At 42.9% G+C, this 22,643-nt stretch overlaps 1 protein-coding gene across 2 annotated transcripts in view; it reads left to right on the forward strand.

The window, feature by feature from the left end:
* Positions 1–20,761, forward strand: part of nlgn2a (neuroligin 2a) — a 191,418-nt gene extending 170,657 nt beyond the window's left edge. For both annotated transcript variants that reach the window (XM_034106624.1, XM_034106625.1), the window contains 5 exons: positions 10,587–10,772; positions 15,737–16,002; positions 17,321–17,474; positions 18,410–18,776; positions 19,050–20,761. In XM_034106624.1, the coding sequence (XP_033962515.1) occupies positions 10,587–10,772; positions 15,737–16,002; positions 17,321–17,474; positions 18,410–18,776; positions 19,050–19,884 (1,808 nt within the window). In that variant the 3' untranslated portion in view covers positions 19,885–20,761. The remainder of the gene's footprint in view (positions 1–10,586; positions 10,773–15,736; positions 16,003–17,320; positions 17,475–18,409; positions 18,777–19,049) is intronic.
* Positions 20,762–22,643: the final 1,882 nt, after the last annotated feature.

Here is a 22,643-nt window from a genome sequence, read left to right on the forward strand (position 1 = left end):
ATAGGTCTCTAGAGGAACTGTTAAATGGCAAACATTATGTCATCAGGGTTATCTCAGCTTGGCCCTACACATGAAGCGATAACTTAACATACTATTCAGTAAGATCATGGGAAATAGGTTCCAGTGTCTTTGGAGCTTCACACATTTTTTGAAATACAAGTTATGATATCTTCTGCTGCTTAAGTCCCTCAACTCTATGTAAGTGTAATATAAAATCACTTTAGTGCCCCATAAAAGGCCCTGAAAACGTTATCATGTTGAAATGATCTGTAGTATTAAACATTACCGACTAAAAAAGCAACAATTCAAGTAAAAGTAATGAAACAAGCCTCCTAAGGTATTCTTTTTTAAGTCAAATACTCACACTCGTCTTTATCAGGACTGTGTGGGCGTGGTCTGATCTGATTATATTAACAATGCTGGTTACAGAAGCAAAAATAACACAATTTGTCAATGAAAATTACCAAAACTGGTTACATTTGTCATAAACTTTGTCAAATTGTAAGGGTACATTTGGCTTAATGGACAAGTGGTTGAGAAATGTGGTATTTACCGTCTTTAAAAGTCAGATTACGGCTCGTCAGTGGCCAAAAAAGGAGAATTTCTACTTGCTGAACATACTTTTACTATTTTAGCATCTGAAACATTTTCACATAATGTAACCAAACAACTGACTACTATTTTTTGATCAGCTTGAGGCAGAGTACTCAACAATCCAAGGACCTGACCTCAATTATCAAATGAAATGAAATATATTACTCTCACGTTCACCATGAGTCTGGCAGCAATAATAACTGTATTCAAAAGCATCAGGGGAGGCGTTCAAGTCTTTACAGTTCCGGTGTCAAACACAGCAATGACTAAAAACAATTACTGTAGCTTTGTAGGAATGTAACACACACCGACGCACACACATCATACCGATCTGGCCTATAGCACCCCCATTTCACCCGCCATTACCCTCTGACTGGTTAGAAGCCCCGAGAGAGAGCAACACCCGGGGGAGCCAAATGATGGCTAAGCAGGAGGGGAGGGGATGGAAGGAGGCCGAGGAAGAGATCCAACACAAAGAAGGAGAAGAAGGAGACATGGCAGGTGAAGGCTTTGCAATTCTGAGCACAGTCACACGAAAGGATCATGACGGGAGTGTGTGATCAGGCAGGTGAGCTATTGTTCCTGGGGGCTGTAAACATGTTCACAAGGCAACAAAACCTGATCGATAGACGCACAACGCCACTCTGTAAAGACTCTAGTTAAAGAAGGAGAGTGAAATGGATACCGGCACTCCTATTTGTCCCCACACACACACACACACACACACACCTGACAATGTATCATCTCACTTCCTCCGACTGTGTTTGTACCTTTGTGACTCATTCTGTCTCTGTCAGAAGCTTTCGTCCTTCTCCCTCTGTGTGTGTGTGTGTGTGTGTGTGTGTGTGTGTGTGTGTGTGTGTGTGTGTGTGTGTGTGTGTGTGTGTGTGTGTGTGTGGTGTGTGTGTGTGTGTGTGTGTGTGTGTGTGTGTGTGTGTGTGTGTGTGTGTGTGTGTGTGTGTGTGTGTGTGTGTGTGTGTGTGTGTGTGTGTGTGTGTGTGTGTGTGTGTGTGTGTGTGTGTGTGTGTGTGTGTGTGTGTGTGTGTGTGTGTGTGTGTGTGTGTGTGTGTGTGTGTGTCACACTTGGACCGGCCCGCGACAAAAACACAAGCAATCACACTCCTCAATGCTAAACGCGCACATGCACATTTTCAAATAAAAGTGCATGTGCAGAGTGAAGCTCTGAGAAACACTTTTTGTGCACACAGCCCTAATCTGCTGGGAGTTGGCCTGGTTTCTCTTTCACCAGCCTTCACACACACACACACACACGTTTGACTTCTGCTGTTGCGGTATGTCTGTGTTGTTATACGACACTTGAGACAGCTTGAGACAACATCAAAACACATTGATGCGAGCGAACACACACAAACACATACACACACACACACTACGACTTCATTAAAGGGTAGGCGAGACAGTGACGAGGCTTAAAAGAAAGTCCACTGACAGTGCGTCCGATAACCACCAAACAAACACAAACACACACACACACACACACACACACACACACACAAAGGACAGGACTTCAGAGGCCCCAGACTGAACCCAGAGGGATGAGAGAGGGAATGAAGGAGCCTCTATGAAAAGGACAACCAGTGAAAGAGAGATGGAGGAAAAGTGCCAGAAACTCAAGAAACTTTGACAACATTTAAACTTTGAATCACCAAAGCATGCTTACCTCCTTTAGGGAAGTTGGGTTTTTCGTTTGTCCTTTTTGTTTATCAGCAGGATTACCAAAAAACTAATTTGGCATTTTTATATTCTGAAAAATGAGTTCCGGCCTGTATAAAGTCGAGGGAATGGCCACGGAAATCTGCACAACAACTAGGAATGTTGGTCAAAGATATGTGTACTCATTTCCAAGTCTCGCCTGATCCGTTTCCTTTGCATTCATTAGCATCCACATTGCATTATCTGCGTCAACTTGACAATATAAGCCACTCCACCATTTACCAGTTGAGTTATTATAGGAGGAGATGCTTGGTTAGCATTAGCAGAAACCTAAAGATGCTCTCTAGTGCTCTCTGGGGTTTCCCCTGTGCTGTAGTGCGTTATATAGGTGTGTGTGCATGTACTGCAAATGGGGCTACAATCCCGGTGTTCCCTCCAGTACACTCCCCCTGTGCCTGAAACACCTCCATTGGACTCAGGAACACTTACGTTTCTATTGGTTAGTGCTCAAAGAAATTGTATGTGATATCGCGGTGGACCAATCACAACAGAGCTGGCAAGCCAACCAATCAGAGCAGACTGGGCTCTGGTTTCAGACAGAGGGTGACAAGAGGTGCTGCAGCACAGGCAGTATGATACAAATAAAGAGCTTTCTGAACATTAAAGCATGGAGACAAGTCACCGTGGAGACACTACATACAAATATGAACCAGACAATTAGCATAATAGGGCCCCTTTAATCGGATGTGGCATTAGGTAAGAGAACAGTTAGATAAAACTACAGTAACTCTGGATTAAACGCATCCAATATTTGGAATCCCTTATACATAGTTAGGAAATGTTAATCTAATGCAGTAATGACAAGTTCAACTACACTAAAATACTTGCTATAGATAGTAGCTGCTAAAAACAGAGTCAAAGATTACTGTGACGGGAATAAATGGATGAAAAGTACATTTGGGAGAGAGATGGGAGAGAAAAAGAGCAAGACAGTGAAATAGGAAAAGAGATTAGGGAGACGTGCTGACTGACACCACGCACGTCTCCATTGCATTCAGCCGTTCACATCTTTAAATGATTCTGTTTACTGCTCTGGAAGTGCTTTACATTAGACCACACACTTAGAAGGGTCCTGGCCAGTATGATGGCATAACATCTGAATAATTTCACAGATAATTTGGTTGTCACAGACAGCCAATAGTAATAACAACATTAGAGAGGGAATAAGAAAGGAGGAGAGGAGCGGAGCCAATCACCCAAGGCCAATCTCTGTGTCTAAGCCAGAGCGGTGTTTGTGGAAAAGAAGCCCTTTTTATTCGCTGGCTGAAAAAAAAAAAGGGGATTTCTTTTTTTATAAACCACTTCGTTTTCCCCCTTCTTTGGCGTGACGCTCTAAAAGTGAAGCGTTTAGCAGGGCTGCAGGATGAAAGTGCGTTTTTACACAGGCGTGGTGGCAGTGAGGTACGCTGCTGTAATCGCAATAATATACTTAGTTTGCAAACGTGCATTCTATCGGCGTTCATCCCCTCCGAAATAACCAATCCGAGGTGTGTGTGTGTGTGTGTCCAATACATTATTCAGATGCTCCGAGCCACCCACATCTGTTCATTTCTCCAGACGACACACTCTCTCCTCTGATAAACAATAATTACTCTGCTGCCAAGAACACACACACTCTGCCGCTGAGAGCTCTGGCACCCATGTCAACCTCTAACAATGGATTCCCATGGGGCGCAGTGTGTTAGGAGCTCTGTTTGTACCATAGGGTTTGTACGCACACAAATAATAATCACATGTGCGGCTGCACTCAAAGTCACAGATGCACGCAACTCCGCACACGCACAAATGATTATGACAAATATGGCTGCATACATTCAAGACACCTGTTCGTGCATTCTATCAAAAGATGTCATGGTGACTCATAAACGGCTCCTTGTGACTGCACGATGGATACACAGAAACATTTAGCATGGGTGGGCGCTAGCATGATTATGATTATGTGTTGACTTGCTGTGTGTCCTGTTTGTATGTGCACTGGAGACAAAAGGGTTAAGGGTATGTATTTGCATTATTCCTCTGTCCTCGTGTGTGGATGAGAGAAGGAGGTGAAGAGAGAAGGAGGCAGTCTTCTCTGTCGTGTCAGCCTTTGATCCCTGTGTGTGTGTGTGTGTGTGTGTGTGTGTGTGTGTGTGTGTGTGTGTGTGTGTGTGTGTGTGTGTGTGTGTGTGTGTGTGTGTGTGTGTGTGTGTGTGTGTGTGTGTGGTGTGTGTGTGTGTGTGTGTGTGTGTGTGTGTGTGTGTGTGTGTGTGTGTGTGTGTGTGTGTGTGTGTGTGTGTGTGTGTGTGTGTGTGTGTGTGTGTGTGTGTGTGTGTGTGTGTGTGTGTGTGTGTGTGTGTGTGTGTGTGTGTGTGTGTGTGTGTGTGTGTGTTAGAGCCAACCTCTGGGGTCTTGGAGGCAGATGAAACACTGTGCCTCTATCCGGGACTCACAGAACACCCTCTATCCTTCTCTCCTTTCTCGCTCCCTTTACCCCCCCCCCTAACCACCATTCCTTATCACAGCCATTTTAAAGGCTATTCATGTCGAGCCGCGCTTTCATCTTGCATTGCGCCGCTTTAACCAGCTCCTCTGTTTTTTCCCTTTCCCGAGCCTTTTATCAGATTATAGAGGAAGAGCAGGACGGGTGAAGTGGCCCGCTGGTGTGCACTGACTCACAGTCAGATGGACGCTGCGTGGAGGTGCAGGAAAGACGGCAGCTTGACTGTAACAAGATAACGTTGGGATGTAGGGTGTCTTCCAGCACTGTGTAACCTAGATCAGCCTTTAAAGCCCCACCAGCACTATTTTTATAAGAATGCTAACAAAAAAGTGTCTCAAAGTGTATTTTCCTTAATACATTTTTGGACTCACTCCTATTTTCTGTGCAAGAACTCCACTGACTTAGAAACATTGCTTTGTGTTGCATTAATTAGCTTAATTAAGGACCTCATGAGCATAATTGGTTATGTTTAATATATCATGGTGATTACAGTAGGGCATTAGGCGGCTTATTCGCTCGTGTTTGTGCCCGCTTTAATTAATGCACTCTAACACAGCGGCTTGTTTCTGGTGTGTTTAAAGGGCAGCACAACATGCGGTTACTGCCTGTGCTTCGATCCCCCTTTTTCAGGATCATCGGAGGTTATTATTATCGATTAGTTTTGGTTATATTTCAAGGATGAAGACAGAAATTATCAAGTGATATTGTAACTTCAGTCGGTGTTAGCCTTTACTATAAGTATGGATATTACAGGCAGACACATACACTTTTACTTTCAGTACACATATGCATGTGTAAAAGGGTGATAAGGCAGACTTGGTTAAATCAAGTATTATTAATAATTTAACTTATTATTATTATGCCAGATTTGTATGAATCAGCCGTTGTGAATTGTATTGTTTTGCATTATAGTTTTGAATTAAATGCACATCCTAATATTTCTATAATATTCAGAGAAAGTGCACCTTATTCATATCCGTAGGAGTAGGCTCATGATCCAATAAGCGTAGTTAAGTGAGGAATGCTTGTGACTTTATATTGAGTCTAATTAGAAATGTTGATCAAGGATCTTGATAACACTAATTAGCCACCCAGAGCAGACAACACACTGCGTGCTTGTCTCCTAGCATCTGGTCTGAGTGTTTAACCTCTACTGTACAGGCCTAATGGATGACCTTTCCAGTTCACCTGCCTTTAATAAAGCTCTAATTAAGAGAGCCACGAGGACCTGAGCGGCTACCAGTTAATGGGTGCTTAAATAAAAAAGAGTTAGGTGTTTGGTGGAAGATACTCAGAGGTAATCACTCGAGGCAAATGTCAGCAAACAGAAGAGGTTAGCTGTTATTGCAGTAATCTGATAAATGAATGATAGTCTAGAGAGGTAAACGTTGAGGAATATTTAGTACTTTTTCATTTCAACATGGAACATTTTGCAAAAAGGATTCCATGTTAAAAACACAACTATAATTGTTGCATTTAAGAAATTAATGAGACTCAGAACACCTTTATTCTTCCCACAGAGGGGTCATTTACATTGGTACAGCTAAGAACCAAAGATAGCTTAGTATTAAGAAGCATGCATACAAATATTAAAGATAAAACTATAAATTACAAAATACACATCCAGAACCGTTAAGAGTTTTGTCATTGGCGGCCAGCAAGGCCTTCTCTGCCTAAAGTCTATCCGGATTACTGACTAACCTTTTAATATATGTTTTACTGACATTAGGGGTGTAACGGTACACGTACCCGTACCGAAATTATTCGGTACGGGCCCTTCGGTTCGGTACACGTGTGTACCGAAGTGTACCGAACGAATATAACGTTAAACGTAAAAAATTGAGAACGTGAACAACTTCTTGGAAGTAATCTCAGGTGCTGCGTCGCAGCATTCAGAGTAATTTCCTCACATTGAGCTCATCGCGTCATAGAGCGAGCAAGTCATTTCATTGGATGAGAGGGCATGCTATGAGAGCTGGTCAGAGGGATGCGTTCAAATTTAGTCAGTAATTTGAGGAACTGTCGAAAATTAATGGCGAACGCAGATAAAGTTGAGCTCGAAAATCCTCCAGCATCATTGAAGTCTCCGGTTTGGGAACATTTTGGTATCGCAGTTACGTACAAGGATGACGGACAAAGACAGGTGGACCAAACCAAAGCTGTTTGTCGGCATTGTTCAACTAAAATTAATTACGCGGCTGGCAATACATCAAACTTGCACACTCTTGAAAAGGCATCACCGGAACGTGAATATAACCGGTACCAAAAGAAAAAAGACTGAAGTGCAAACCCAACTCCCGCTAGCATTTAGCCTCCACCACTCGCAAAAAGTTCAGACCGAGCCAAAGCTATTACAAACGCCAAATATCCTTATGTTGCCATGTTAGCAAAGCGCTACCTGGCTGTATCTGCTACCTCTGTCCCTAGCGAGAGGGTTTTCTCCACAGCAGGAGACATTGCTAGTGCCAGCTGATCTGCCCTTTCGGCAAGCAATGTGGAAAAGTTCATTTTTCTTTAAACAACATGAAAATACAATGACAAGCAAGTCCTAATGTCAAACTGGCTGCTTAGGTGCTAGTACAGTACAGTTCAAATACAGATAATTTCAGTTCATCGAAATGCTGCACCTTAATGTTCATTTGATTATATTTTGTATTTATTTGAGTGAATATTCACAGTTTAATAATAATTAAAAACCCAAAACTAATAGTGTATGTTTTGTGAGTACTAGTACTGTAAAGTTCAAATACAGATTATTTCAGTTCATCGAAATGCTGCACCTTAATGTTTATTTTATTATATTTTGTATTTATTTGAGTGAATATTCACAGTTTAATAATAATTAAAAACCCAAAACTAATAGTTTATGTTTTGTGAGTACTTGTACAGTAAAGTTCAAATACAGATTATTTCAGTTCATCGAAATGCTGCACCTTAATGTTTATTTTATTATATTTTGCATTTATTTGAGTGAATACATTATTGACAGTTTAATAATAATAAAAAAATATATATATATATGTTTTGTTTTGTGAAAAAAAATTCTGCTGTACCGAACCGAACCATGACCAAAAAACCGAGGTACGTACCGAACCGAAATGTTTGTGAACCGTTACACCCCTAACTGACATGTATTCAATTATTTCCAATAGAATAGTATATTCTCTTCATTTCATAGCATTTTCTCTGTGTTGCGCTCGGTTGCGCTGCGTCCAGTAATAGTTGTTAATGTTGGTATTGGGGCTTCTTTTATCTAATCATATTTGAGTCAGAATGTGTTGCTGGGTCAAATGAATCTGCTGGAGACATTCAGAATCAGCAGTGCGTGCGCTTGTAGTTTAAAAAAGTGGCAATGAACTGTTGCATTGACCAATCAGATTTCGAGTTGGCGACACCGGGGCCATCTAGCAGGCCTACGATGACGTCGGCATATTCACGGTTCACTTTTCATTAGCAAACACTTGCGTGTGTTGCGGTAGCTACCGGTAACGAACGGCTGGCACACAGCATCTGTAGCCTCCTTAGCTACCTGCACAAGGTACAAATATTTGTGTTTAGATTTTAGAGCGTTTTTTTCAGCCCACAATCGCTGACAGCGGAAGAGAAATTGATTTGGTCGAAGCTAGCAAACATGTTGCAGCCGGGGAAAGGGTTTGTCCGCCCACCACTAGCTACGAGCGCTACCATTGGCTCACAGCCTCGGAGGAGCGCTGCAAACTGTATAGACTAGAGTGCCGAAGTCCCTCCCTTTCTGGTGGACCTCCATGGGACCTTATTTCGGAAAAAGTATACTACGATCCCGTTTGAATTGTGCCACGAATTACACATATGATGTTTGTCAATTTAAAAGATAATTTTGCAAGTCAACATTTTTTTAAATGTGTCGTAAAACTGGGAAGTAACACTTTTTTTTGTGAAACCGCTCAATGAACTACATCTCCCGTCTCGCACCACACACCAAGACGGCCGTCACGTTGAAATATTTCACTTATTTCTTTCAGAATGAGGCGAAAAGTATATACAAGTCTGGGCATGTTGAGAGCTGTACATACACAAGGGGAGTTAGTCGGTTCCGTAAGAGCCAGCATGCAGGACCTGGATTCTGGGATTTGTAGTCTTTCTAGTTGCGTATTTTTACGTTGAGTCTTATTAGAGGGGTAAATAATACATTTATTGGGGACTATTTTCAGTTGCGGATTAATACACATGTCTGTCCTCTAGAGAGAATTTCTATTTATGTATTTGGGATTGAATCAAATTAAAGTGTCCATGTTCATATTAATGAATGAAAATATCACTCAATGTTTTGGGATGTGTTGAAATCACACAAATAGAATGCTACAAGTCTTATCCTTTACCAGGGAATTTAAACATTAAACAGTTTATTCTTAAATTATCATACACGTTTAAAGGGGACCTATCATGCAAAATGTACTTTTTTATGTCTTTTATAGATAAATATGTGTCGGGGAACTCAAGCAGCGTCAGAAAATAAAAAGCCCTCTCTCTTTTCCTCCGTACCCAAATCTCTAAAAACGGGGGTACAACGGAGCTGATCCAGATTTGCGTCCGATATGACGTAATGTGAAAAAATGTGGACCCACGGCACTATCAGAAAGTTGCTATCAGAAACAATGCCCGACTGTTTTGGACGTAATATGCTCAGGTGTCACATTAGCATCGCTAACACTCAGAGCTAACCTGTGGTATAACCGGCAAGAGAGAAAGCCGTTGAGCTCCAGACTGTTTCAGAGATAATCCTTGATAATCCATGATATGGCGTTTCATCACGGCAGCATTTAGTTTAGACAGTAGCTGCCGGGTCCCACATGAGCTCCGCCCCCTCTTTTTTTTTATTAATTCTTTTTTTTTGTAAAGCTTTATACCCCAAATCAGCACTTTTGCAACAGGAAGTGAAATAGAGGGATATGAGGCATGGCTAGAATGGGTGATCTGTTTGGTATTTTGAGCAAAACGCTTCATAGACATGTTTTTTTATATATTTGTATATATCTGAGACCTATGCTATTGCCTAAAAATAGCATGACAGGTGCACTTTAAGGGATATCACATCATATTTTGGCTTCTAAGACATTTTTCCTTCAAGGCATTTTAAAATGTCACAGTATGAAAATGAATGACGTCTGCTTTTCATTTAGCTCCTCCTGTTTTCCTGGTGCTGTGCATGCTGCTCACTTTCACACTGTACCATGGCATGCTGGGAAACTTAAGTAACATCTGTGCTTTCTCTCCTGTGACAAAATCAGAAAGTCTGCTGCCTAAAAAAAGCCAAAGGAAAATCATTTCACTTAAAAAGTTATGTTTTCTCATGCCAAAAATGGTTGGTTAAGAAAAGTTGTTTTACTCCCAAAAAAAGAAGAAACACATACATTGCACAATCCTGATTCCAAGCATGATGTGTCATCACTTGTAATCCAGTTATGGGTGTGATTCAGATTGGGGTCACCTATATTTCTGGGGCTGCTGTACTGTAAGTGGCTTTGTGTCCCTGCCATTAGAGTAAACGTTATTAAGAGAGGAGCTGAGATAGCAAGTTCGTCTCTCACTCACTTCGCTTTCTCTGTCTGTTGCTCCTGGTGAATGACGATGTCGCGCACACGCTCAAACATATGCAAATCTCTCACAGTCAGAAGATGATCTACAGGCCAAAGTAGGGAACATTTGCCTGACAGGTACTAAATGTCCTGATACTAACGTCCTCTTGTCTCTCTCTTTATCCTCCTCCCATCCCTTCTCCCTCTTTAATATCCTCTCTCAGGCTTCCTCAGTACCGGCGATCAGTCTGCAAAGGGGAACTACGGCCTGCTGGACCAGATTCAGGCCCTGCGCTGGCTCAACGAGAACATCGGCCACTTCGGAGGAGACCCAGAGAGGATCACCATCTTCGGTTCCGGAGCTGGGGCGTCCTGCGTCAACCTCCTCATCCTCTCGCACCACTCGGAAGGTAATTAGAGACTCACTGTGTTTGTGTCTCACCATTTGTTTTAATAGAAAAGCTACCATGCAGCTTCTTCCCACTGGTCACAGGATTCCTGGATTTAAAAAACATTGTGATGCTAATAGTCTCGGCCCAACCCTGAAAAGGACCGTTTTTGACAAACGGATTGTGGTTGGTTGCATGAATTCCACCTGATCCATTCATGTTAAAGCTGAGATCATTCCTCGCTGATCCCCGCACATCCACAATGCATATTTGCTGGGAAATGTCCCATTCATGTCCCATTCGACCTTGAAAACTCTAAACAAACAATGTGTGATCCTGTATCTGTCGCTGGAATGACTCGCTCTGTATTTAAACATAATTGTTCCTTCATACAGCCTTTGGCTATTTCATGACCCGTGTAAATGTAATCATAGCAGCAAGGTCCTGTCCCATGTGGTCAGATGGAGACTGCAGAAATCGTTAAGTCCTGTGATGTTCGCTTGACACCTCTATCGTCGGAGGAAAACACTGCGCATCCTTTGAACTGAAGAATTTGACCAGTCATGTTAAGGTTTGATTCAGGGTGTGTCGTACATGTCTGCGGAGGATGAATCCCCAACATTTCCCCACATTACCGGAGTATGCGAGCGCTCCTGTTAACGGTCCACCGCTCTGCAGCAGAGAGGCTCTACCTCCGTCGGAAAAAAGCTACATCCGTCTGACCTCATGCTCCCCATTACCAACAGCACACCCCGAGGGCTAAGTGTTAACATTGCACCACCAAAAGAGAGACGCCTACGGACCGATCCACTTTGATCTGAATTGAGATCAGTGTGGCTGCCGACCCGCAGCCACACGGTCACGCACTCGGCGCCTTTGATCATGCCGTTCTTGAAGCTGCCCTCCTCAAATCGTAACTCGACACTGCTCAAGGACTCTCTCTCAATATCGCTCTCCTCTATTCATTCATAAACCGTGTAGGACAGACACAGGGAAGAAACGGTGGATAGAGAGATTTAAGAGAGAAAAACCTCACATCTGTTTCAATCCTCTCTGTGTGTGTGTGTGTCTAAGTGTGTTTGTTTGTGTCTGAAGCACCAAGCAGACGCCTCTAACTTTGACTCATTCTGTCTGTGTAAATCTGCTTTAGTAACAAATGTCTGTTGTCAAAGCTCCAGCGAGCATCTGTACTCTGCTGCCGTGTCACTGTGTCCATTTATCCCAGCCTCTATAATTACACTGATGTCTGCCTACCCTTCATATTAACCCAGCACACCCAACCTTTCTCCACTCATCGGCAGGTGACCCAATTAGCCGTTAGCAACCTCCCATAACCCCAATTATTTGATATTGATATCGTAACAGGGGCCATGCATAGTGTGTGGAAAGTTTTAACTTATTTCTGTGATGTCTATAATACAATATAAACATACTTATACTGCATTATAGTATGCGTTTTACTTTCAATAGTTATAAGCACTTATACATATCTATATCTCAGGATAGTTAATGGATAAGCCATTATAAAAAGATGATGTTTTATGGGAATTATTATATGCTTTAATTCCTGCAAAAACAAATGTCATGGACTGACTAGCAATTTAAGTTATTCAAATGTTCAATGTTTTGCTATAAAGCATTTTGAATATGTATGAGCAACCCAGTCTCACGGCATTTCGTGTTATAGTCACGAAATTAATTGAATCTATTGATTTGTGTTCAACAACACGATTTTCGCATTTTTTTCGTGTCACACAGAACGATTTTAAAAGCAATGTATTTCTATCGGTAGTGTGTTTCGTGCCTGCACCACGTATTTTTGTCCGGTCGGGTCTTGGAAGACCGGAAGCTGTGGGGTTCATAAAAACATGTTCTTACTCAATATCTTACCCTAAGCCTAACCCTTTTATTTTAAATTGTATAATGTCGGAGTTTTTTTGCCGTCCGCGAGGAACCTCAGAATTCTGAAATCTGTATTTTTGTCATCTTTTTTTCCTTCTAATTTGTTATTATTTACATTGCTTTTAAAATCGTTCTGTGTGACACGAAAAAAATGGCGAAATGGTGTTGGTGAACACGAATCCATAGATTAATTTTGTGACTATAACACGAAATGCCGTGAGACTGTGTCGGTATGAGTGCTTATAACTTTGTAAACAGTGCTATAAGCAGTAAATCATTTCCAGTGTGTTTCTAATGCATTCGAGAAAATATCACATGTTTTCCTTACGTTTCTGCACTGTGTTTAGGAATCAAAATATGGAAAGAGCAAATATTAAAAATGAATTCCAGTGTCGAGAATTAGCATTGACATTAGCATGACTGCTAACCATGCCTTTTTTAGGTTATTAGCATCTCTAGAATGAAGAAAGCAACATTTAAACCACCTTGTTTATGATATTTTGTAACTCGAAATGACATGAAGTAAAGTCATATCTCAGAAGCATACTATATCATGCCACTCTTGTCTTTGCATAAGGTATGAAGCCTGAGTCAGGATGGTTAGTCTACAGTAGCTTAACATAAAGGCAGAGAAGAAAGGTAAACAGCTAGCTTGGCTTTACACTAAAATACACATCACTAGCTTAGTTACCTCCCAGCTCCAGGTCTGTTCTTAACCAACAGTACAGACACAAGTGTTGAATACATTTCATTTGACTGTAGAAAAGTAAATGAAGTTTATTGATGATGTAGTATTTCTCCAACCCAGTCTCACGGCATTTCGTGTTCAACAACACGATTTTTAATCTATTGATTCGTGTTCACCAACACGATTTGCCCCTTTTTTTCGTGTTGCACAGCACGATTTTAAAAGCAATGTATTTCTACTGCCTGCAGCACGTCTTTTTCTCCGGTCGGGTCGAGGAAGACCGGAAGCTGTGTGGTTCATAAAAACATGTTCTTACTCAATATCAAGCCACAGTTATTGCTTTTATTTTAAATCGTATAATTTCGGACTTTTTTGTCGTTTGTGAGGAAAATAAATGGGGCTCAGAGCCTCAGGATACTGAAATCTGTATCTTTTAAATATTTTTTTCCTTCTAATTTGTTATTCTTTTCAAAATAACACACTGTTATTTACTCACCAATAACACACAATTATCCTTGCTTTTATTTATTGGTTTAATTCCATAATCTCGGGCTTTTTTGGCGTCCGTCAGGAACTGAATTTCAAAATAAAAATAATGGAATTAAACCAATAAATAAAAGCAAGGATAATTGTGTGTTATTGGTGAGTAAATAACAGTGTGTTATTTTGAAAAGAATAACAAATTAGAAGGAAAAAAATATTTTAAAATACAGATTTCAGTATCCTGAGGCTCTGAGCCCCATTTATTTTCCTCACAGACGGCAACAAAAGTCTGAAATTATACGATTTAAAATAAAAGCAATAACTGTGGCTTGATATTGAGTAAGAACATGTTTTTATGAACCACACAGCTTCCGGTCTTCCACGACCCGACCGGAGAAAAAGACGTGCTGCAGCCTGCAGGCACGAAACACATTACCAGTAGAAATACATTGCTTTTAAAATCGTGCTGTGCAACACGAAAAAAAAGGGGCAAATCGTGATGTGAACACGAATCAATAGATTAAAAGTCGTGTTGGTGAACACGAAATGCCGTGAGACTGGGTTGATTTCTCAGATGGCCTATGTGCACTGGCTATCTTGCTTGCTTGTTTATGTTCAGATAGCAACCAGCCATTGACACTCATTGTAGCTCAATTATATGTTTTCAGGGACCCCCCCTTTTAGCAGCAGACAGACCCTAACGGTTGGGAAAGCCTGTATTAACCCCTTGTCTCCTGTTGCTGACAACCAACCCCCCTCACCCCGCCACCAGTCCATTCTCATGCCTCCGCTTTTGTCATCAACCCATCGTCATCATCCGCATCTAACACCAGCCCTCTAGACGCCGCCTGTCTGTCATTCTCCCCCCCTCTCCCCCGCCAGGGACACCAGGTAAGGAGTCTGTCATCTCCACCCTTTAGGGACACCAATCATGTCACCTACACGCCGTCGCAAATCAAAAACGACAGCAGACACGCACAGGATGGATGGCAGGAGGGAAGTGGTAGACATGACGGAGAGAGGGGTTGTAAGTGATGCTGATATGATAAAGGGGGGAGACACATCACCCAAAGCATCCTCTATTTAAGGAAAGAGGTGGAGACATTATAACATTATTGAGGAAGAATATAGTAGCCAAATCTAGCTAAATACTGAGCGGCGAAGGCTCTCTTGGAGTGAGAACTTATTTTGAATTAAATAATAGCGTATTTTTCGGTGCAGATGTGTAGGTATAGCTGTTTCCGAGCTGCTTCTTACTATAATTGATTTCCCAGGGAAAGAAGGCTCTGCAGCTCTGCTTAATAATTAACTGACCAATCTTCAGCCCAAGAGAGGGAAGAGAAAGAAAAAGGGGAGCGCAAGAGGAAAGGAGTGAGTCAGCCGGCCTCTCAACGAGCCACTTGAGTGGTTCAAACGGCACCGGAAAGGCGGAACCATAGAGACGGAGAGAGACAAAGAGGAAGAGGGGGAGGGAAGAACACAGCCAGGGAGAGTGAGAGAAGAAACAGCTCGCACGAAAAAGAGGAAAATGGCTCTCTTGACGTCTCAGATGTGCTTATTCCCAGTCTGGCTTCTTTTGTAGCCCTGTAGCATGCTCTATTCAAGATGCCTGGGGTCTGTAGTGACATAATACCTCTGCCAACTGTATTCCAATGAGAATAATGAGATGAAAAAGTAAAATTGGAAGATTTTTTTTATAAAGGGTAATTCTTTTAGTGGAAAAAGAGATGTGCGATATTCATATCAAGAAGTCTCTCTTAACAGAGAACGTTTCCGTCCTGCCGGCAAAAAACAAATGTGGCGGGAAAAAGCACATGACATTTAGAGAGATCACCCAATATTTGTAAACGATGTTGGTCATATTCACCCCTTCATACAGTATTATAATCCTCTTTTTCTTTCATATCCTCAGGTTTGTTCCACAGGGCCATAGCTCAGAGTGGAACAGCCATCTCCAGCTGGTCCGTCAACTACCAGCCCCTCAAGTACACAAAGATCCTGGCCCGGAAGGTGGGCTGCACGTACACGGAGACGGCCGACCTGGTTGACTGCCTGAGGCGCAAAAACTTCCGGGAGCTGGTGGACCAGGACATCCAGCCAGCCCGCTACCACATCGCCTTTGGCCCCGTGGTGGACGGAGACGTGGTGCCCGACGACCCTGAGATCCTCATGCAGCAGGTGAGGGTCTACCATGCAAAGAGAACATGGACAACTTGATGAAAGAGGTGTGACCTTTCCACAGAGTTAGGGTCTGGCTGTGACATTTAGCAGCTGGTGTGACCTCGCATCCTAAAACGCTGAAACACACTGCCTCGGTGGTGGATTCTATACCCATGGTTCACAACTTATTTATGCTTGTTATCTCAATCATTGTGTACCGTACTTTTCGGACTATAAAGCGCACCTGCATATAATCCGCAGCAGCTAAATTATCCGTCTGTCTTGCTCTCGTTCTGTCTCTCGGTTCCACTTTTACTTTCGCGTGCTACCTGTCTCACTCTTTTCCGGCCTCCAGCTTTTCCTGCTGGAGCCCGCCGCTTAGAGGTGGCGGGCGCGGACCGGTCATAGAGCCCATAGTGTTAAAGGTGGTTAATTTTACCTGTAAAATCCATAGATTTAGGAGGTTCCCTAGTGGCCGTTAGCTGTACAAGAAAAATGAGGGAAAAAGTACTTGCAAATCCTTTCTTCACAGGTTGTGTGATTCATTCAATCCACGACTGATTTTATTTTTTCAGCTTAAATGGAGTCAGTTTAGGAGGTAAAACCATACAGTATTACACAAGGACATAGGAAAGATAAGGAATAGTCCAAAAGATTTTTTTAAAAACGTTCTGATTTCATATTTAGTTATTTGTCATTCTTATTTTGCTATTCTTAATATTGCTTTTACTTGTAAGCTCTATAAGTTCTTAATACTCACAATTAACGTCAGTTTGTTTACATTTCTCACATAAGGGTACAAAAATGTGACGGACTGAGGGAAAGTATTGTAAAGAAATGCAGTCCTAATACAAAAAGTGATTAGTTCCAATATACTACTATGATTATTATCATATAATGGATACGGTATAATTGGATAAATGTAATATAAATGTATCTAAACTGGATTTATTTTCCTGGTTTCTTACTTTTATTATGATAAATACTTTATTGCTTTCACGATAGACCAAAATGACAATATAATCTTAACATGCAACAATAACTCAAACCTGAAACATATGTTAAGAAAAGATTGCATTATCTTGGGGAAATTACATTAAAAGCTCATTATGTAATACTGCTACTGCCCTTATTTTAAGCGATACTCCTTCACCTTGCTCCTGTTATTGTCCCACAACAAAAGCTATACATCAACACTATTGGCATAGATATCACATACAAGTAGGAAACAAGCTGATTTTACTTTACAAATGCACAAAACAAAGTCGTGTTTAGCAGCCTTCATAAGTGTACTGAATTCAGCCCTCAACATGTTCTTCCCTTCTTGCACCACCAGGGGGAGTTCCTCAACTATGACATCCTGATAGGAGTGAACCAAGGCGAGGGGCTGAAGTTTGTGGACGACAGTGAGGACAACGACGGCATCACAGCTGCTGCTTTCGACTACACCATCTCCAACTTCGTGGACAACCTCTACGGCTACCCTGAAGGTAGGGACTGTCGACATTGTACTCCATCCAGGCTGTAATGTACTCTCTCTGAGTGTACCACCTCTAAGATGACACCCCCATGTAATGAAAACTTCCTGGGGTCCACACACACACACACACACACACACACACACACACACACACACACACACACACACACACACAACTCAAATGAAAGGATCAATTGCCAAACCAAAAAAAAATCAGTAACAGAATAAATGATTAGCACAAAACTGACCTAAACTATTTAATAAATACTGTAATATTCCCTGGTAGATGAGTGTGTTACACACTATGAAAAAAGGGGTTCATATTCTGTTATTCATCATTATAATGTAGGCTTTCTAAAAAAATTAAAATACAAAAACTTCGTCGCAACTCCCATTGGAATCAAATGTTTTTAAACACAATATGTGGGCAAAGAATGAGAAAAAGAGATACGATGTGAGCCCGGCAAAGAGCACCAACCAAGACAGGCATGCTAAAGAGATTGCCTATCATCGAGATGATCTTTCACCGTGGTGGGTCTGTGCTTTGGCCTTTGAGACTCCGTGGACACGAATGCCGTCTCTCATCATCCCCCAGGCAGCTCCCAATCACAGTGCTGTTGTTCTCCACAGATCAGCCTGCAAAGCCCTCACAGCGGGCCACAGTCAAAATACTAACGCATTTTGATAATGCAGTCACGCTTCCTCTCAAGTGCCTGTCACTCATTCTTCTCTACGAGAGGCATATTTCCGCTTTTGCCCTTTGTGTCACTATTTGACTCAGTTGTATCTATCACACATGCATACAAAGACTCTTTACCTGTCATTCCAGTTCTTTGTACGTCTATGAAAATCTTCTATCCATGTCTCAACTTATCACAATTTTCTCTTTTCCCCCCTTCTCCTTTTTTTTCCTGTCCCTTTCCCTTCCCGCATCTTATCCTCCAGGCAAAGACATCCTGAGGGAGACTATAAAATTCATGTACACAGACTGGGCAGACAGAGACAATGGCGATATGCGAAGGAAGACCCTCTTAGCGCTGTTCACAGACCACCAGTGGGTGGCGCCGGCAGTGGCCACCGCCAAACTCCACGCCGAGTTTCAGTCTCCGGTTTACTTTTACACATTTTACCACCACTGCCAGACGGAGACGCGCCCCGAATGGGCCGATGCCGCACATGGAGATGAGATACCGTACGTATTTGGCGTGCCCATGATCGGTGCTACGGATCTGTTCCCATGCAACTTCTCGAAGAACGACGTGATGCTGAGTGCCGTGGTCATGACTTACTGGACCAACTTCGCCAAGACTGGGTAGGTCTTTCTGATAATTTTCGTAACGGTATATTAAAATGTCTCTTTTTGCGTTGTAGTGCAAATGCAGGATGGACTAGCTAAGGGTAGGGCCTCTTCAGTTGTAGAGTAGTGTCTTTCTTTCTTTCTGTTTACTAACCAGATATCGGTAGAGTTTCTAAAAGCTAAGTGTCCTGAGTCTGAAAGGTTTTTTCAGATGTCAACACAATTATTATATACTTTGAACCAGATTGATTAAAATATTGACGATATGTCCCCTCTCTCCTTCACTAGGGACCCCAACCTGCCAGTCCCTCAGGATACCAAGTTCATTCACACAAAGCCCAACCGCTTTGAAGAGGTCATCTGGACCAAGTTCAACTCCAAGGACAAGCAGTACCTCCACATTGGCTTAAAACCTCGTGTTAGGGACAACTACAGGGCCAACAAGGTGGCTTTCTGGCTGGAGTTAGTCCCCCATCTCCACAGTCTACATGAGGAGCTCTTCCCCACAACCACCCGCTCTCCGTCGGGTCCTGGCTCAGGCAGCCAGAGACCCTGGCCAAGAACACCGGGTCCTCGCACCACGCGTCACCCCTACCCTACCTTCCCGTCTGATCCGGAGCCTTATGGTTCGGAGCGTCCACGGCAGGAGCTTTTCCCCGGAGACACCCGGGACTATTCGACTGAGCTGAGTGTGACAGTCGCTGTGGGGGCGTCACTGCTCTTCCTCAACATCCTGGCCTTTGCCGCACTTTACTACAAGCGTGACAAGCGGCACGAGATGCGACGACACCGGCTGTCTCCCCAACGGGGCGGGCCAGCCAATGATCTGGCTCACAGCCAGGAGGAGGAGATCATGTCGCTGCAGATGAAGCACTCGGAGCACGACCCTCACCACGACATGGAGCCTCTCCGGCCCCACGACATCCTACGACCCGCCTGCCCGCCCGACTACACGCTGGCGCTGCGCCGTGCCCCCGACGACGTGCCGCTGATGACGCCTAACACCATCACCATGATCCCCAGTACCATCACTGGCATGCAGCCTCTTCATGCCTTCAACACGTTCCCCTCCACCGGCCACAACAACACCCTGCCCCATCCCCACTCCACCACCAGGGTATAGTAGGGACTAAGGACCAGAAATACTGGCTCGAGAAGGGAGGCCTCTGGATTTGGGCCTTTGTTCTGTTCTCTTATACTCTTGTTTCTCCAAAAACAACTCCACCTCCTCCATCATGCTGTCAAACTTAGCAGCTCCATTGGTGGCGTGTGGAGAAGCAACTGAACTGCATGGCAGCAGATGATCAGTTAAGGGGTGACTCAGATCTTTCAAAGATACTTTCTTCAAAGGTCTGCTCTTTCTAGACTGAAGCCCCCTGACATTTGTCAGAAGGACGAATGCTTTTTTCGACCCATGCAGTTTCCATCATCTTCTTCTTTTCGCTCCCTGGTGTGTTATGTGCATATATTGTTCTCTTTTCTACATCTGTGTCTCCTTCCCTGCTTTGTTCCTCTCATTCGACATGTGGTTCTCTCCCTCTCCCTAGCACTCCTTTGCTCCAAGGACTCACAAGCAGCTGAGCTGTAGGAGTGGGCATAGAGTACATACAGTAATCACATAGCTATGAAAACATTGATATCTGATACTTTCATTACTACCAGCATTCTTTGTGCCAAGTATGTACTACTGTGTTTGCATCGAGGGAGAAAAAAACTAAAGAAGATTCTCGAGTATTCCTATTTACTGTCAATGAACAGATGCTGTGTGTTCTCATGACAAAGTGCCAAACTGGCCCTTGATTGTGTTTTATTCTTTCTCACATCTTCTGTTCTCTTTTTTTCAAGCATTTGTTTAATTGTTGTTTTTTGTGGAAAGATCTTTTTGCTGAAAATATAGATATAGAGAAATGATATTATATATAGTTATATATAAATGTGTACAAAGGAGAAAGTATATAAATGGGTTTTCTCAGTGGGGATCTATGCATGAATTATTTTTAAAGAGGATGACGGGGGCGGGGGGGCGGGGAGGACACTGTATCTGTCAATGCACGTTTCCCAAATCTAATCAAATCATATCGGTCCACTCTGGATATCTTGTTTTATCTCACAGATCAAAAGCAACACAGAAGGTCCTGTGGTATCCCTTCACCTCCAAACATTTATTATTAAAAAAAAAAAAAAGAGTAATCGCCACAAATCTCATGAGCTGTTGAATAACTCTTCCAATCATTTTCTCCTATATGACGTTATTTAGAGGGTTCTCTCCCACAAGGTGTGAGTAACCATCCTACAGGAGCTACTTTTTCTTCCCATCTGTATGAAGACGATCGTTTTGTAGGGTACCAAATCTGTCGTTGTAGCTTGCCTGTACAGAATTATTTTTGTATTTCAGTAAGGGTGAGAAACAAAACAGAAACAGGCAGCCTTTGCTCGTTAGCGTACACCGTCCTCCTGTCTGCACCCCTATTTCCAGCACATGCATATTCTGTTTTATTTGTGCCTGTTGTCAGAACTGTTTAACATGGGCGTCAGTGGGCCCTATTTAAACAGCAATGACATAGTGAGGCAGACAGGCAGGATCCCCCCTGTGGTAAAAAAACGTAGGGCTCCGTCCAGCTGCGTACGCCAACATCCCGCTCCATATCTACAGCACTTACTCCCCTCCCACTGATTTCTTGCACCCATATTGCGGTGATCGCCCGCGACCGACTCCCTGCCGTGACCGCAACACTCAGAAACACCTGACTTCACTGTGTCAGCTGCGTTCCACACAATTTCCGACCTCAGTTCAGCTCTCACATTCAAGGGTTAATTCACTAAGCTTGTGACTTTGTTTGTGTTGTAAATTAAACTTTAAGCACACTGAGGGTAACCGTGGCCTGCATCGCAGAGCTGCAAGATGAAAAAGGGGTTCGGATCTCCTAAACAGGGTAAAAGCAACACGGTGGACAGCTGCTGTCTCTGATTGTGCTCCTTTCTTTGGAGTAAGAGTGTGCAGGCCAACAGCGATTCCCCTCACCTCCTCCAATTCTCTGCTGGATCTCAAAAATGGGTCATCTCTGGTTAGTACAGTGCGTTAATGAACTGTTGTTTGAGCCCACAGGAACACATGGTAGCCTACGTCCAGTATGGGATAAGTCACTGGTGCTGTCTTTGCTTGTGCCCTAGCTTTAGCCTGTTTGTTTGTTTTCTATTTTATTACTGCCTACCAGGGTAGCGGGGGAGGGCTGCAGAGGAGGAGATATACCTGGCTGCTCCTGTCAGAGATTTTGTAAGCCCGCTGAAAAGGAATTGTGCACAATGTAAAACACAAAACAACTGACTTGGGTGTGCTGCCCGTGGATAAATGCTGTGGAACAGATGATGGACAGCGAGGGGAAACTAATCATTAGCAAATAAAGACATTCAAAGGCATGACCATCTTTCTACCCACAATGTTTGACAGGAGGATACCCTGCTCATCGTCCCATGGAGGGACTGATGGGTGTAATCTACTCACTGCTGCAGATAATGAGGCAGTGAGTGGTTGTGAGGTTAACCTCACCACAACACAGCTACAATGACACCATCAGAGGTGAAAACAGCAACAAGGTCTTCAGTTTGGTCTGTTTTCCCCTGTCTATTTTATAAGCTAACACTGGAGGGCAGCGTTGAGGCGGCTTCACTGCAGTCAACCCACTCTGAGGAAACTGGATGTGTGAAGAAAAACGCCAAAATGGACAGCAAACAGACACTCAACATCTGGAAGAAGATCAAAACTGTACATTTTTATGTGTAAGAATCAAACAGACAAAATATTTGTAAATATTAAGTTTCTTGTTTGTTTTTTCTTTTTTTCTTTTTGAGTGAATGAATGAAATGCTTACTTTGTGACAACAA

The sequence above is a fragment of the Pseudochaenichthys georgianus genome, chromosome 18 (genome assembly GCF_902827115.2).
Source record: "Pseudochaenichthys georgianus chromosome 18, fPseGeo1.2, whole genome shotgun sequence".
Taxonomy (NCBI): domain Eukaryota; kingdom Metazoa; phylum Chordata; class Actinopteri; order Perciformes; family Channichthyidae; genus Pseudochaenichthys; species Pseudochaenichthys georgianus.